The sequence below is a fragment of the Myxocyprinus asiaticus genome, chromosome 31 (assembly GCF_019703515.2).
Source record: "Myxocyprinus asiaticus isolate MX2 ecotype Aquarium Trade chromosome 31, UBuf_Myxa_2, whole genome shotgun sequence".
Classification (NCBI taxonomy): domain Eukaryota; kingdom Metazoa; phylum Chordata; class Actinopteri; order Cypriniformes; family Catostomidae; genus Myxocyprinus; species Myxocyprinus asiaticus.
The window spans coordinates 32610375-32626009 of NC_059374.1; the positions used below are offsets into that span (position 1 = coordinate 32610375).

The 15635-nt window shown below is 39.9% G+C and overlaps 1 protein-coding gene across 1 annotated transcript in view; it reads left to right on the plus strand.

Annotated features, from left to right (window-relative positions):
- The first annotated feature begins 1622 nt into the window (after positions 1–1622).
- Positions 1623–15635, plus strand: part of LOC127422036 (protein furry homolog) — a 96633-nt gene continuing 82620 nt past the window's right edge. The window contains exons 1-2 of the mRNA XM_051665366.1: positions 1623–1941; positions 14410–14600. Coding sequence (XP_051521326.1) covers positions 1761–1941; positions 14410–14600 — 372 coding nt within the window. The 5' untranslated portion in view covers positions 1623–1760. The remainder of the gene's footprint in view (positions 1942–14409; positions 14601–15635) is intronic.

Here is a 15635-nt window from a genome sequence, read left to right on the forward strand (position 1 = left end):
AAAAAAAAACACGTCTTGAGATCTCTGCGTTAGGATTTGCGCTCAATCAAGCTGTGTTTGAATGCAAGAACGTGTTCTCTGTGTTGTCTTCCCTCGGTAAGTGTGGTTTGTTTTCTGTCTGTATAAGATGCGCGTTGCCTATACAGCTGGAGTTTTGCTTACTGCCCCCTGGAGAAAAAAGTGGTACTACAATTTGAATTGCTCAGATATAAGAAATATTCCTTATTATGGTCAGGGTACGTGATTAATTGCGTACATTTTTTTATCGCGTTCTTCTTTGTATAATTAATCGCACAGAATTAACGTGTTAAATCAATAGCCTTAATTTGTTTTTGTTAGTGTTATGTTAAAAATACAACCAAATACCAAAATATCTTATGTTTGAGTGGATTAAGTTACAATGACCAAAACAAAATCCACCTTGCTTTCAAATGTGTTTCAAATTACTTTTCTCCCAAAACACTGACCCTTATTTCATATCTGTAATTTGATTTCTTAATTATAGTGTCTCATTTTATTCTGCCTAATTCAATTGTGGGTTTCCATGAGGAAGACAAGCTGGTTGAAAATGTTCCCTTTGAGCTATTTTATGGCTTTAAATTTGAAAAAAATTGAAAAATAAATCATTAAGTCAAATGTATTGCAGTAAACATCATAGTTACAAGCTACACAGGCTGGGTGTGACTAAACCAGATTAGGGGAAAAACTGTAATAATTGTATTTTTTCTTGTGGCACACAGTATATCTATTCTTCAGTGGACTAGCTAGCTAAACAGGCATACTTGTAAAACAGAAAACGCCTTTAAGTCCACACAGTGTGTGCTTGTATTTCTCATGTAGGGTAACACTGGAAAAAATCCCTTCACTTACGGGTGTGGACCATTTGTGTTTCTATTTTGGTGCACAAATGAGCGTCAGAAGGTGAGAACAGATTTTTACAGGGGCTTCTATAAGTCTCTTTGAGTTTATGCCCATGATGCAACTATTCCCATTACATACTCTCCTAGTATGTGCGTGTGTGTTCAAGCTTTTGAGTGTGGCTCTCTGCAGTTTGCTTAGTGACTAAACAAGAACTGTCCACATCTGAGCCTTCTTTAATAAAAACTAGACCCAAGTGATTCTTACATCCCAGCAGAGTTCAGGGATGCCTCACATCTGTAGAACCTTTCCAAAACATACGCCTTGTAGTAAGACAAACCGATCACATCCTACAGGGTTATCTTTGGGCAATCCCACCCTCTGGACTACCACAGGATGATTGCTGTGGACTAAATGACTCGGAAACACTGATCTGGCGGAAACGACTTGTTTGTGGTTTCTGCTCGAATAGGGGAGTTTGTGTGAGCTATCCGCTGGAGCATTTCCTGTGAATTGCTAATACTAATACACCGCCTGACTCTCACAGTCCCTTTCTCTTTCTATTTCTATTTCTCGGTCTCTTCCTTTTCCTCTCTTTTTTTCTGTCACGGGGGCGGCACAGTAATCCTACACCTGCCTGTTTTCATACGTTGTACTGTAACTGGCTGAACTGCTTTGACAAGCGAGGAGGGTAAAAACACACTGGCAGTGCAGAGCCGGGTTCCTGTTGGGCTGCATCTCTCCATACCACGCATATGCACACTCATAGAAACAGCCTTGGATAAAGACAGTTCTCTGTAAGAAGCAAAGGAAGAATGAGAAAACAAGCAAAATGAAAATCACAAGTCAAATGAAACCACAGAGGAAAGCCTGACAGGTATTTGGCGGCTAGCCAGCTGAGGATGTCGTACAGCGATCGTGGCTGCAAGGAACAGCCGTTGCATCTTGAGAATGGTCCAAAGGAGCATGACGGGGTCTTGCTGGTAAGCATGGCCAGCTTACCTGAAGACATGATGCTGAGCGACAACTTTCGCGGGAAGTTCAAGAAGATTCGGTCCAGGAAAAGACCCACCATTCTGGCATGTAGGTGGCAGTTGGCACAAGCTTGAGTGTTTTTTGTTGTTGTCACTGTACGTTAAAGAAATTACAGATCGGAGCTAAATTGAGAGGGCACTTTGCAAGGGTGATAAGAAGACTTAATGTGCAACTCTTTCTGTCAGCCATGTGCTAAATGTCTCACTGTCTTAAGATATTTATGGGTAACCTCAAGAATGTAGCACCATGTTCTTGAAAATAGACTGTTTGCTGTCAGTTTATCAGAGTTGCACTTGAACCAATAGAGGTGCATGCAGTGGAAAACTGGCATTTTAAAGTCATAAGGAGGATTCAGGTGCTGTGGAACTTGAAAAAAGCTATTTTATTTGAGTTTTGCGATGTACTCCAATGTCTGGCAAGTCGTAACTCAGTTAAGATGCATTGCTGGATAGACAAGACTGTCTTGGTTAATCTCACATGATCTGATTTAATGGTGTGACTTGACAGACAGTAGGGTAGAAAAGTCTGAGACCACTAGTCTAAATGTTTCTATTTGTAAAAAATAAAATAATCACAAATTATATTATCAGAACCAAGAATTTCTAAAGTAGAAAATGCACTTGAAATTCTCAGAATATCCCCATTTTGCTTAATGACCATTAGTTGATCCATTTTATCCTAGCATAATTTAAGAATGTTTAAACGAGTGTCTTATGTGCTTTAATGGAAGCAAGAAAAGATGACCATTTGGACAATGGAGTTAAGCTTATCAGTGTCTTATCAACACTTTTTTTGTGCTTTAATGACCAAAAAATAGTGCTGAATTTATTTTAAATATTCTACATAATTAGTTTAAAACTTTTACTCTTCAATATTTTACGTTATACTGTTTCTTTGTTTAAAATGTAAAATCTTTTTATTTACATGTTTAAATTGAATTTAATGTTGAATTTAAATTCAACTTTCAAATTCTTTGAATTTTGAATTCAATCCTGTTTGTTAGAATGTTTTTTTAAGCAGCTGGATGTAAATTACAGGAGAGAGGCAGTTTAAGACTGAAGAGAGATTCAAGCATTGAAAAAGTTATTTGAGCTCTGTGTATTTGTCTCAGTGTGGCTTCTTGAAAGAGTTTGAAAAGGAGGATAAGGTAAGAGTGAAAGGGCAGAAAGAGGGTCCAGAGGGTGGAGAGAGGGGAAACCAGTGCAGAGAGAGAGAAAAGAGGAGTGCAGAACTGGTGATATCCACAATGACGCCTGCATCTATGAGACATGCCTTGCATTCCATCTCTTCATCAGAGCTTGAAAATGCTTTTAATAGGCTCTTAATGGGACTCAACCTGCTGAACAACCTGCTCACACTCCCACTCCTGACTTCAGACAAAATAGTTACAAAATATCTCAAAATGTGGACCTGGATATGAATGCCTGTAAAGTAAATTTGATTATTTAGTTTGCTATCAAACTTATCTTCCTGGCCTCGCTCTGCCCAGACGCCGCTCGGCCCCGCCCTGCTCGCCACAGGGTTCAATACAAGTTAAACTCAGTCGACAGCATTTGTGGCATTATCTTGATTGCCACAAAAAATTATTTTGACCTGCCCCCCACATTTCTAGGGAGGGAGCGTTGACACGTCAGGATGGTCTCCGGGTCTGACCCGCATGTGCCTGGGAGTGGGAACAGGATGAGGGAGAGGAGAGGGGGAGAATAGAGAGAGAGAGGAGAAAGCAGAGAAAGGAGAGAGAGAGACGGGCTCGACGGCCCCGGACATGCCATCGACTGGCCCTCAGTTCGCGGTACTGCCTCCGTCCGCGATGCCGGGCGATGGCACTGGACCCCTCAGCTGTCCCTTTCGGTTGACGCAGAGCTCCAGCGCCACTGGATCGAGTACTCCCTCGGAGTCGCGATCCTCAGTCAGCGGCGAGGACTCTTTGATGGCGCATCCTTCCCCCTTCCCAGGTTTTGGCACCTTTTCAGCTATATCTAGGAGCCAGAATATCACAGAAACTTAAAGATGGGTTCCAATAAACAACCCCCTAGCAAACACCCAGAACAGCCAACCGCAAAGCAATGTCTACTCTGTTTTACTCAATTTTAACAAGTCTGTTTAGAATAATCTACTTGTCTAAATAATAAAATGTCTTTTTAGGTCATTTGAATTGTGTTTTTATGTAAAAATGAATGTTTGAGCTTGAATGCTGTCTGTGGCTTTTTGTCTAACCATCCATTCCTAGTATCCTTTATCATCACCCGTTCCACTTGTTCTTTGCCACTGTGCTGATATTTCATACAGTGCATTTTGTGGAGGAGACTGATTTTTTGCTTACTACAGATGTCACAACTGAGCTTGTTTACCTCTGAATTGATTGGCCTGGTGTTTGCATTGTGTTTACATTTTCTGACATTTTGTGAGCATTGGACTTTTGGAAGAAATTGTTACTTTGTCCCTCAGCAAAAAATAAAATAAGAAAATACCATGTGGTGATGATGTGCTTGCACTGACTTGCTCTTTACCTTTTAATTGACTGACAGTTGTGTTGAATGGCTCCGTTCAAGCCAAAATCAACACTAATGTAAAAGTGAAGAGTCAGAGGATGCTGGATGTCTGCTTACTACAACCAACAGGCAAAGGTCTGCAAAGCATAATTTTATACCACTGGTTTCAATGTTGCTTATACCAGTGGTAGCTCAACAGGTTTTGCTTCAGGGCCCAGATTTTACATTATAATTTGCGTTTTGAGCTTGCAATCTATCACACTCCAAAGCAGTTTACTGTAAAAAAAAAAAAAAAAAAAAAAGTTTAATCAAAATGTCAGTAAAATAAAAAAGGTATTAATGAACTATAATACTAGTACTATTGTAATAATTACTATGAACTGTGTTGTCCCAACAATAGGATGAAGGTGAGGGCATGTAACACAACCTGTCCATCTGCCTTATTTGGCTATTGTGACAGATGAATTGGTGCAAAAATACAATTGAGTTTCATAGTATGCACAGACTTTAACATCAACAACAAAAGATAAAGCAGGCATTTTCTCCTCCCTTTTATAAGTTGCCAAGCCTTTTTATTTTTCTGTCCTAACTATACATGATTAACAAGCCTTTTTATTTTGCTATATACTGTATACACACACTGAACACTTTATTAGGAACACCTGTACACCTACCTATTCATGCGATTTCTAATCAGACAATCGTGTGGCAGCAGTGCAATGCATAAAATAATGCAGACATGGGTCAGGAGCTTCAGTTAATGTTCACATCAACCATCAGAATGAGGAAATAAATGTGATCTCAGTGATTTCAACCGTGGCATGATTGTTTGTGCCAGACGGGCTGGTTTGAGGATTTCTGTAACTGCTGATCTCCTGGGATTTTCACGCACAACAGTCTCTAGAGTTTACTCAGAATGGTGCCAAAAACAAAAAAAAAACATCCAGTTAGTGGCTGTTCTGCGGACGGAAATGCCTTGTTGATGAGAGAGGTCAGCAGATAATGGCGAGATTATTCGAGCTGACAGAAAAGCTATGGTAATATAGATAACCACTTTGTACAATTGTAGTGAGCAGAATAGCATCTGCATCTCAGAATGCACAACATGTCGAACCTTGAGGTGGATGGGCTACAATAGAAGATGACCACGTCTGGCACTTTATTAGGACCATAGTGTTCCTAATAAAGTGGTCAGTGAGTGTACATTTGCATTTAGCATTGTGGCTTATACTATAAAGTTTTGTTATGTCTGTTCCCTCCAAACCCCTGTTTGGGCTCATCGGCTGGTGCTGTTTCTTGCTCTGGGTCCAAGATAATCAGCAAGGACTGTAACTTATCTTGTAACTTACCAGATCCCCCTTTTCCTGGCTATTGTCAAAACCATCAAAGGAGGACAGATAGCTTAGTCAGTTAGTGTGTCTCTCTCTGGCTTGAGATGCAAGCAAACAAGGGTTATAATTAACCACGTGGGGCTAAGAGGATTTCTTCTACTTGCTTACTGAGAGAGAGAGAGAGAGAGAGCGAGAGTGAGAGAGAGGGTGGGTGGGTGGTTTGGACACTCACAGAGGAGGGGGTAAGAGCATAGCGGATCTGTGACGCACTGTTCTGTCTCAGTCTGTGGCGGCAGCATCATTGTTTTGCATCACTCTCCAGCAGCAGCTGATTCCACCTGCCTGCTCTGGCCACTGCAGCAGGCAGGGGGTGGAAACATACAGGACCACAGCATCACTGCCTTCCATCTGTCTGACTTCACTACAGCCATGGCCAGCCAGCAGGACTCAGGTTTCTTTGAGATCAGCATCAAGTCTCTTCTGAAGTCCTGGAGCAGCAGTGAGTATTTTGGTGCTCAGAGCGGGATCTAGTGTGTTACTCGGGTGCACGTGCTTATGAGAGTCCTTGTGATGCAATTGTTGTTGTCCTGTTTTGTTATTGCTCAATTCGATCTGATCCAGCATCGCAGATTTCATCAGGTGAAAGGAGTGTGGAATATGTTTAAGGATGATTTGCCTTCATTGCAGGCATAGTTATCTGTATGTACAGTTATAAGTGATAGAGGAATATATCTGTTTTACTTTTGTTTTACATTGTTTACATCAGAGGTTTCCATTCAGTTTCATGCTATAACTTTGATATCAATGAAATGTGATACAAACTTGATCTGTTAGAAGTAAGTCGATGCATACTGTAAGGTCATGTTGAACATAACTATTTGTTTTCATTGCCTTGGTGGAAGTGACAGACATTTTTGTCTATATTGCTTTGTAATCCCTGTCCCAGTGTTCTAGTACACAGTATACTCCCCAGAGCAGTGCGCATCAGGTGCTTGTTCTCACCAGCTTAACCGACCAATCAGCTGTGAGGGATGGTCAGCATTCAGCCAATCAGCAGAAGGAGTGGCAATGAGAGAACTTGTACATCTGTGCTGTCTGATGATAAACTAGAAGTGTTTTCTTTAGATATCTATGTATGTATGTATATATATATATATATATATATATATATATATATATATATATATATATATATATATATATATTTACATTAAATTGCATAAAATGTACTTTTTGGGCTTTAAATAAATGTTAAAATGTTAAATTACTCAGTTGAAAACAAATTAACAACATAGGTTGTATTTAGAATGGAATAAATGTCTTTACTCTTGCGTCTTGGCTGCCAAAAAAGAGACGTTTATACTTTTAATTTATAATGCAAATTTTGGCAAATAGTAGTATAGGTAAGAGGATTGATTATTGATATTATTATTATTATTATTATTGTTATTACTACTACTACTACTACAACTATTATTATTATTACTACTATGATTGTTTCAAATTGTCTTGATATCTATCACTCATTGAGTTTATATCTATATCTTTTTTCTCTCTCCACATCATCACCAGAAAAATTTAACTAATAATAATGATTACTATTATATCACACTAAATTAACCTATTGCTTAAACTTATCACTGTATCTGTATACACTACTATATCTATACATCTATATATCTATATCTATCTATCTATCTATCTATATATATATATATATATATTTTTTTTTTTTTTTAACAAAGCTGCTATGTCTTGTTAATTTGTGTGTTTTGTTCAATAATAAAATAAAAAAAGATAGTAGAAGGAAGGTAATCTGAGTCTTTATATAAATACAAGTCCATATATAAATACAGAAAATGTGCATACTGTGCACAGTAAACATACTATACACTGATTAGCCACAACATTAAAACCACTGACAGATGAAGTGAATAACATTGATTATATCATTACAGTGGCACCTGACAAGGGGTGGTATATATTAGGCAGCAAGTGAACTTCTTGAATTTCATGTGTTGGAAGCAGGAAAAGTGGACAAGCATAAGGATCTGAGAGACTTCGACAAGGACCAAATTGTGATGGCTAGACAGCTGGGTCAGAGCATGTCCAAAACGGCAGGTCTTGTTGGGTTAGTACCTACCACAAGTGGTCCAAGGAAGGCTAGCCTGTCTGGTCTGATCCCACAAAAGAGCGATTGTAGCACAAATAGCTGAAAAACTTAATCTGGCCATGATAGAAAGGTGTCAGAACATACAGCGCAGCATGCTGCGTATGGCGCTGCGTAGCCGCAGACCGGTCAGAGTGCCCATGCTGACCCCTGTCCATCACTGAAAGCGCCTACAGTGGGCATGTGAGCATCAGAACTGGGCTATGGAGCAATGGAAGAAGGTGGCCTGGTCTGATAAATCACGTTTTCTTTTAGATAATGTGGACTGCTGGGTGCGTTTCCATCGTTTACCTGGGGAAGAGATGGCAGCAGGATGCACTATGGGAAGAAGGCAGGCCGGCGGAGGCAGTGTGATGCTCTAGGCAGTGTGATGCTCTGGGCAATGTTCTGCTGGGAAATCTTGGGTCCTGGCATTCGTGTGGATGTTACTTTGACACGTACCACCTAACTAAAGATTATTGCAGACCACGTACACCCCTTCATGGCAACGGTATTCCCTGATGGCAGTAGTCTCTTTCAGCAGAATAATGCACCCTGCCACACTGCAAAAATTGTTCAGGAATGGTTTGAGGAACATGACAAAGAGTTCAAGGTGTTGACTTGGCCTCCAAATTCCCCAGATCTCAATCCGATTGAGCATCTATGGGATTTGCTGGACCAACAAGTCCAATCCATGAAGGCCCCACCTCACAACTTAAGGACTTGAAGGATCTGCTGCTAACGTTTTGGTGCCAGATACCACAGGACACCTTCAGAGCTCTAGTGGAGTCCGTGTCTTGACGGGTCAGCGCTGTTTTGGCGGCACGAGGGGATCTACACGATATTAGGCAGGTGGTTTTAATGTTGTGGCTGATTGGTGTGTACTGGAGAAATAGGGAGAGCAGTATGCTATTATGTAATTCTGAAGAGTCATACAGTATTTCCATATGTTGCCTTGTCTGTGAGCAAATTCTGTTTTTCTACGAATTACCAAATATCTTCTTATTTCAAGTAATTAGAATGATATGACATTCAAAATATTTTTTTTTATACTTCACAGCCTGTTTAATTCCCAGTTCTTAGACCAAATCATAATCTTTCACTCTCTCTCACCTTTTCTCTTATAATAAATGGCCAAAACAATCTTGTCACTCAATCAAATGTGCTTTGCACAGTGTACCAAATATATTTTTAGCAGTGGCTCAGAGGTTTAGAGCTCTGAGTGTCCTTAGGCCTAATGACTAAATCCAGAAAAAAATGTCCTTGTTTTTGAGCTACCATATTCAGCACCTCTGAAATATCCTTTTTCATACATATCTCAGCTTTCAATTTTTTATGTCTTCCTGTTCTTTCTCTAAGTGACTGGATAGCCAGCTCTCTACAGATGGTTCAGTGTATTCTGGTAGTAACATAACCTCATTATGTCATTCAGAGTTATAGTATACCATAGGTGTGGATGTTTGTGAGCGCAGATACAATATATGACCTCTGGATGTCATTTTTGTTTTGCTTTTTATTCCATGAAGGACTTTAGGATGAATTTGACAGAGCTTGCGATTGTTTGTGCATCAAACCGATGTTCTTAAGTTTCACTGGCTGTAGACTAAGATTTTTGACTCTTGGTGAAAGTGAGCAGCGGGATATGAGTGGGCTTTGTATGCTAAAAGCCTGATAACTATCTGAAAATGGATGGGGCTTGATAGGTCCCCATTTATTTACAGTTATAGCAGTTGTCCCCGGGGGGCCTTTTGTACACAGTTGGAGGCTGTGGATTTAAAAAGCCTGCTTTATTTACATCAGAGGGGGATTTTGTTAGAAGTATATTTTTTCCATGCTCCCTGTCCACTCCCTGAAGAAGAGAAATGTTGGGAGGACACAACAGAGAAAAAGGAGAGTTGTAATACACTGGCCCTAAAAAGTACTTGGACACTTAAAGAGATCACCCAAAAATGAAAAATCTGTTATCATTTACTCATCCTTGTGTTGTTTTGTGTCTGCATTTGTGTTTATACAGTATGTGTGTCCCATGTGTGTAATAGAGAGGCATTATAGTTTGTCTTGTATTGTCTCTGTTGGAAGCTGCTCAGAGGCTCCTCTGCTGAGCGCTGATGTAATGCTCTGTCTGAGCTGATCTCTTGTTTGCAGAGTCACATGTAGAGAATCAGGCTGCCGTAATCACCAAGACTGGCACTGAAGCTCAAACTGACCTGTTTACCACTACAGTCAGAAAGTAGAATCACTGAAGCAAATGTGAGTGGTGTTTTCCCGTGCAAAACTCGATGCCATGGTGTTAGGGTGTTGCTATGTGGTTCCTAGGAAATTCTGATTGATTGCTAGGGTATTGAAAGGTGGTTGCTTGGGTAATTTGGATAAATTTAAATCAGCATCAACTCTTATTTTGTGATAATATGTATTAGGCTTAGAATAAAATAATAGGAAATATGTCAGATATTACAAAGAGAAAAAATAGGGAATTCATTAAAAATAAATTTTGCCCCTACATTGTACATTTCAGGGGATATTATATCACTTTCAGTAGTATTTTTGCCTCTACCCCCCATATATTTTTGACCCTGGTTGATAGGTGGTTGCTTACTGCCCCAAAAGTCCCTAGATATGGCTTGGGTCCCTCCTTCAATGTGGGTCTATGTGATTTTTTTTGTCTGTTTTCTTGTCCGCCTGCCACAATCGTAAGTACAAATTAAGGCAACAATGGTGGTGGTTCATAGTGTGTCGCATACGAACATGAAGTAAACATGAAGCTGTGTTTGTTAAAGTTTTACATTCGTAATGGGATGTATTTATGAATGAAACAGGATATTAAAAATAAAAACATTGGGGGGTCCAGGGTAGCTCAGCGAGTATTGATGCTGACTACCACCCCTGGAGTCGCGAGTTCGAATCCATTGCGTGGTGAGTGACTCCAGCCAGGTCTCCTAAGCAACCAAATTGGCCCGGTTGCTAGGGAGGGTAGAGTCACATGGGGTAACCTCCTTGTGGTCGCTGTAATGTGTGGTTCTCGCTTTCAGTGGGGCACGTGGTGAGATGTGCATGGATGCCGCGGAGAATAGCCTGGGCTTTACATGCGTTACATCTCCGCGTAACGCGCTCAACAAGCCACATGATAAGATGTGCGGATTGACGGACTCAGACACAGAGGCAACTGCCGCCACCTGGATTGATGCGAGTCATTATGCCACCATGAGGACTTAGAGCACATTGGGAATTGGGCATTCCAAATTGGGGAGAAAAGGGGAGAGAAAAAAAAAACATTGGACAGGACTTGATTAACATAATGCATGAAGGAACATAAGGACAATTGCGTTTCATACCGTACATGGAACTGACACAAGGCCATGGTTCTTACGTTGTTTTCGCAGTTAGGGGATTTAAGCGTTTTCAGACATTTCAGTGTGGATGAGCAACTTTTGTAAAACGTTTGAAAAAGGTAGTGTGGACAGAGCATTTCAAACATTAAAACGCCATTTTCACATTTATCTGGATTAATGTGGACATAGTTTTAAACCATCAGGAATTTATTGTATAGTGAATAGTGGTCTCTTTATGAAAGGTGGTTAGAGGTGAGGGGTCGAAAAATAAGAGGACTTCATGCTAAAAAGTCATTTCAAGAGTTAGAGAGTTTTTAGTTTCCAGAACGTTAATTTTAATTTTTTTCCTGGAGAAACGTGCACTGATAAATCGTTAGAGACTGATTTCACTTTGAATTCGGCGACAGAAGACTTACAGAAATTCTAAGCACTGCCCCCAGTGGCCAAAGTTGGAAGTGTTGTTGAACGTTGGGAATGTGTGCAGTCCAGTTTCTGGGTGAAATTTCTACAGAGTGGCACCAAAAGCGAGTTGTTTTTAGTTGTAAATGATGTTACACAGTCAACAGGAATGCATATTTTATTAACCCTGTGCCCTAACCTAAACCCCAAACCTAAACATCAGTTAAGTAAAAATATTATTTTAGAGCAAAAAGACAACGTCTGAATCACGCTCATTATTGTTTATGTGAACACGATTGTTTTGTGTTGCAAGAAGTTTACACGATTACTTTGTGAAAGGTGCCCTGAGTGACAGATATGCTCTGAGATCAGTTAGGTGTGCTAACGTGCACTGAGTGCATTATTTAAAGTGCAGCAGATTTACTTTAATTGCACATTTTTGGTTAAAAAGGAATCACACGTTTTTTTTATTTATTTTTTTTTTATGTATATCATATCGCAGTTCAAATTGCAGTCGCAATTTTTTTTTTTCAAAATAAACGCAAATTGATTTTTTTGTCCAAATAGTTCAGCCCTTGGGCAGACTGATGCATATCATTTTAGTTGTGTTCGATTTGTTTTAACGAACACAACTTTTAGTTCTTAGTTGTTTATGCATTTTCTTTACAAAATAGTTTTGCATGCCTAGTTTGCATCCCATGCACTGCCTATGGCTGTTTTCCCATGGAGATTGTGAAATGAAGTTGGTCTGTGGATTTCAGAATCTAGATACTTTTGTCTTACTTTAGGGCATGTGTGTGTGTGTGTGTCCCCACAAGGATAGTAAAACCTGAGATCACCTACCTTGTGGGAACCAGCAAGTGGTCCCCATGAGGGAAATGGCTTATTAAACATACTAAACTATGTTTTTTTGAAAATCTAAAAATGCAAAAAACATTCTGTGAGGGTTAGGTTTAGGGTTAGGGGATAGAAATTATCGTTAGAGCTGTATAAAATCCATGCATTGAAGTCTATGGAGAGTACCCACAATGATATAAAAACAAGTTTGTGTCTGTGTGTGTGTGTATATATATATGTGTGCAAACAAGGGAGTGAAAGTAAGTTAGTGAGTGAATTTTTGCCCAATCGAATGATGTTTATACTGTTGGTTAGTGGTGAAAGAGTGATCGGCATGTATCGTGTGTACTCAGTGATAAATATAGCCCTTCAACTATGCCACTGTAGCCATGTCAGTCTTGCACACTTGACAAGGCCCCAGCTAAAAATTCCAGCCTGACCTTCAGTCTCAAAGCAGTGGCCACTCAAACTGCACTTCGGTAGAGGCGAGCAATCTAAACAAACACTTGCGGATTTGTTATCACCTAATTTTCAGACTTTCTACTGACCAGTGCAGGGACTGCTCAAGCATGGGGCGAGGCGGCGGATGGGATAAGGTCTTGCCATCACTGGAATGATTGATAAGGACGTGTGAGATGACATTTGGAAAACTGGATCCCATATTCCACTCCCCCCACTATGGACATCACAGTCATGTTCTGGAACAAGACCAGTATGGTCAACTTCATCAAGGGGCTGGGCATGTGCTACAAAACGGAGGGAGAGAGAGAGAAGTGAGCAGGGCCATAGCTAGTGGGGTGAAAGGTGGTAACGATTCTAGGGGCCCACAAGTCCAGGGGGGCCCCACAACAAATTCTAAACTTTATTTTTTTAATAGGAAAGGGGCCCTGACCAATATACAGTCAGGGGGCTCAGAATACCTTGCTATGGCCCTGGAAGTGAGTGAGAATCTGTCAATCTGTACAATGTTAAAACAAAATAATTAGAAGGATGTTGAAACAAGCAGGGAGTACACTGAATATTTCTGCTGACAAAACTTGGCAATGTGCTTTTGTTACCATTTAGATGAAATTTATAGCAAAAAAGATTCCTGTTTTACAGATATTTTATGAAGATAAATATTTTTCTAGAAGTTTTGTTTTTCTATTGCAAAAGGGAGATGATAACTACACAAATATAGTTATTTATTTACTGTATATGGGAGTGAGAGGGGATGATATAATATGGACTGTCTTTTCAATATATTTGGGGGTGAAAGGGGATTATGTATGGACTGTCTTTTCGTTCTATTCAAAGCAAAAGAAATCCCACTGTAAGCCATGTGGAATGAAAGCTGGTTTTTTGTTTTGTTTTTTTGGGTGATTTTTTCCCCCTTTTTCTCCCAATTTGGAATGCCCAATTCCCAATGCGCTTTTAAGTCCTTGTGGTCGCGTAGTGATACTTACAGTACAGTACAGTAACTCCTGTACATGTTGTAGAGCCTCTTTAATTGTTGTTCACCTTTCATGACTTTCTTTCTTCCGTGGATCACAAAATGAGATGTTAGGCATATTCAAGGCATATTTCATTATATCGAGAAAAAGAAAATGTAAGTGAGGCTGTAAGTCCGTAACTCCTTTTGTGTTACATGGAAGAAAGAATGTCTTACAGATTTGGAACAATATGAGGGAGAGTAAATGACAGTATTTTCATTTTTGGGTGAACTACCTCTTTAATAAGAGGTAAAAGTTGTGCCTGCTGTTTCTAATATGTGTTTTGGTTTGTGTTGAGGAGAACTGGGTGTTATTTTGTGTACACATGTTTTAGTTATGGCCCAAGTGATTTGTGTGCAATCACTGTCAAGCCATACAACGGGAATGTTTTTGAAAATTCTAAAGTGGATGGAACCGTTTGCATTAGGAAACTGTCTACAAACCCCATCCATTTATTTTGTCTTTTCAGACTAATAACCTCATTCATGTTTATTCTTTTGTCCAAAGCCTCACCTGGGTACAACAAGCCTCCTGTCCCCCCAGTGTGCTGCTCGCAGGGTGAGAAGGGGCCACCCACCATGATGCCCATCAGTGTGGACCCAGAGAGCCGGCCAGGCGAGTATGTGCTCAAGAGCCTCTTTGCAAACTTTACCACCATCTCAGAGCGCAAAATCCGCATCATCATGGCCGAGCCTCTGGTGAGTGACACTTTATGTTATAAGACACAGAACTATTGACAGTGATGTTCTTCTAATGTGATTGTTGGGCAGTAAGGGTTGTTTTGACCTGTTTTGGTTTTCTGACAATTCTAAGGTAAATAAATGTTGTGGAGACTGTTGACCATTTGGTCTGAGGGAAGCTCGTAAAACTGGCCAGTTTACACTTGTTGCCTTGGTTACTTGATTACAATCATGAAACTTGCTTTACAAATATGTAATCCAAATTAACTGAGCTTGGTACCTTGTCCTGTCCCTGCTGCCCAATTGTCTATGGAGTTCAGCCGTTATTTACCTGAATTTGACTTTATGTCTCAGTTCTTGTCAATAAAAATGACATGTACATCTGCCAGACACAGCAAATACAGATTAGATGTTTGCAGGCAATTCTTGCATTTTCCTCAGGTTTCATGGTTAATTTCAGTACGTGTTGAACTAGTTTAATCTTTTTCAAAGCAGATTGTTTATCTCGAAGGATCATGAACACTTACTCTCTCTGGTAGCATTTCCCAGACAACAGACCAATTTACCTGCATGCACGTTTAACAGCAAGGCGCTAGTTTCATGCCTGCTAGGCAGACTAGTGTTAATTATCAGAGAGAATCTCTCCCAGGACAGGATATTGTATCCCTCAAAACAGTCTGCCATCAGGATGATCTCATCTTTTGTCCTCTAGTTTTTGCCTAGAAGTTCCAAGATCATGTTACCAAGACCTTCTCACAATTGTGCTACCACAGTTGTATAGTTTATTGTTTGTAAAATTATAAATATTTAAATAAAGAATAGTAGAGTATGGAGCAAGCATTGACCTTCATTTTCCGTCATTTGTTCTAAAGAAGACATCCCTCAGTCCAGCCGCAAACAAGTGGAGAGAATAACAGGTCATATTTGCTAGATTGAGGTGTGATGTTTAAACAGTAATTAGAGCCATTCATAGCTGTAGCATCTTTTTTGTTGTGGGATATTATGTGCCTTTTGCTGTTTTCGGACACAACTGAAAGTGATTTTCTGGGTCAA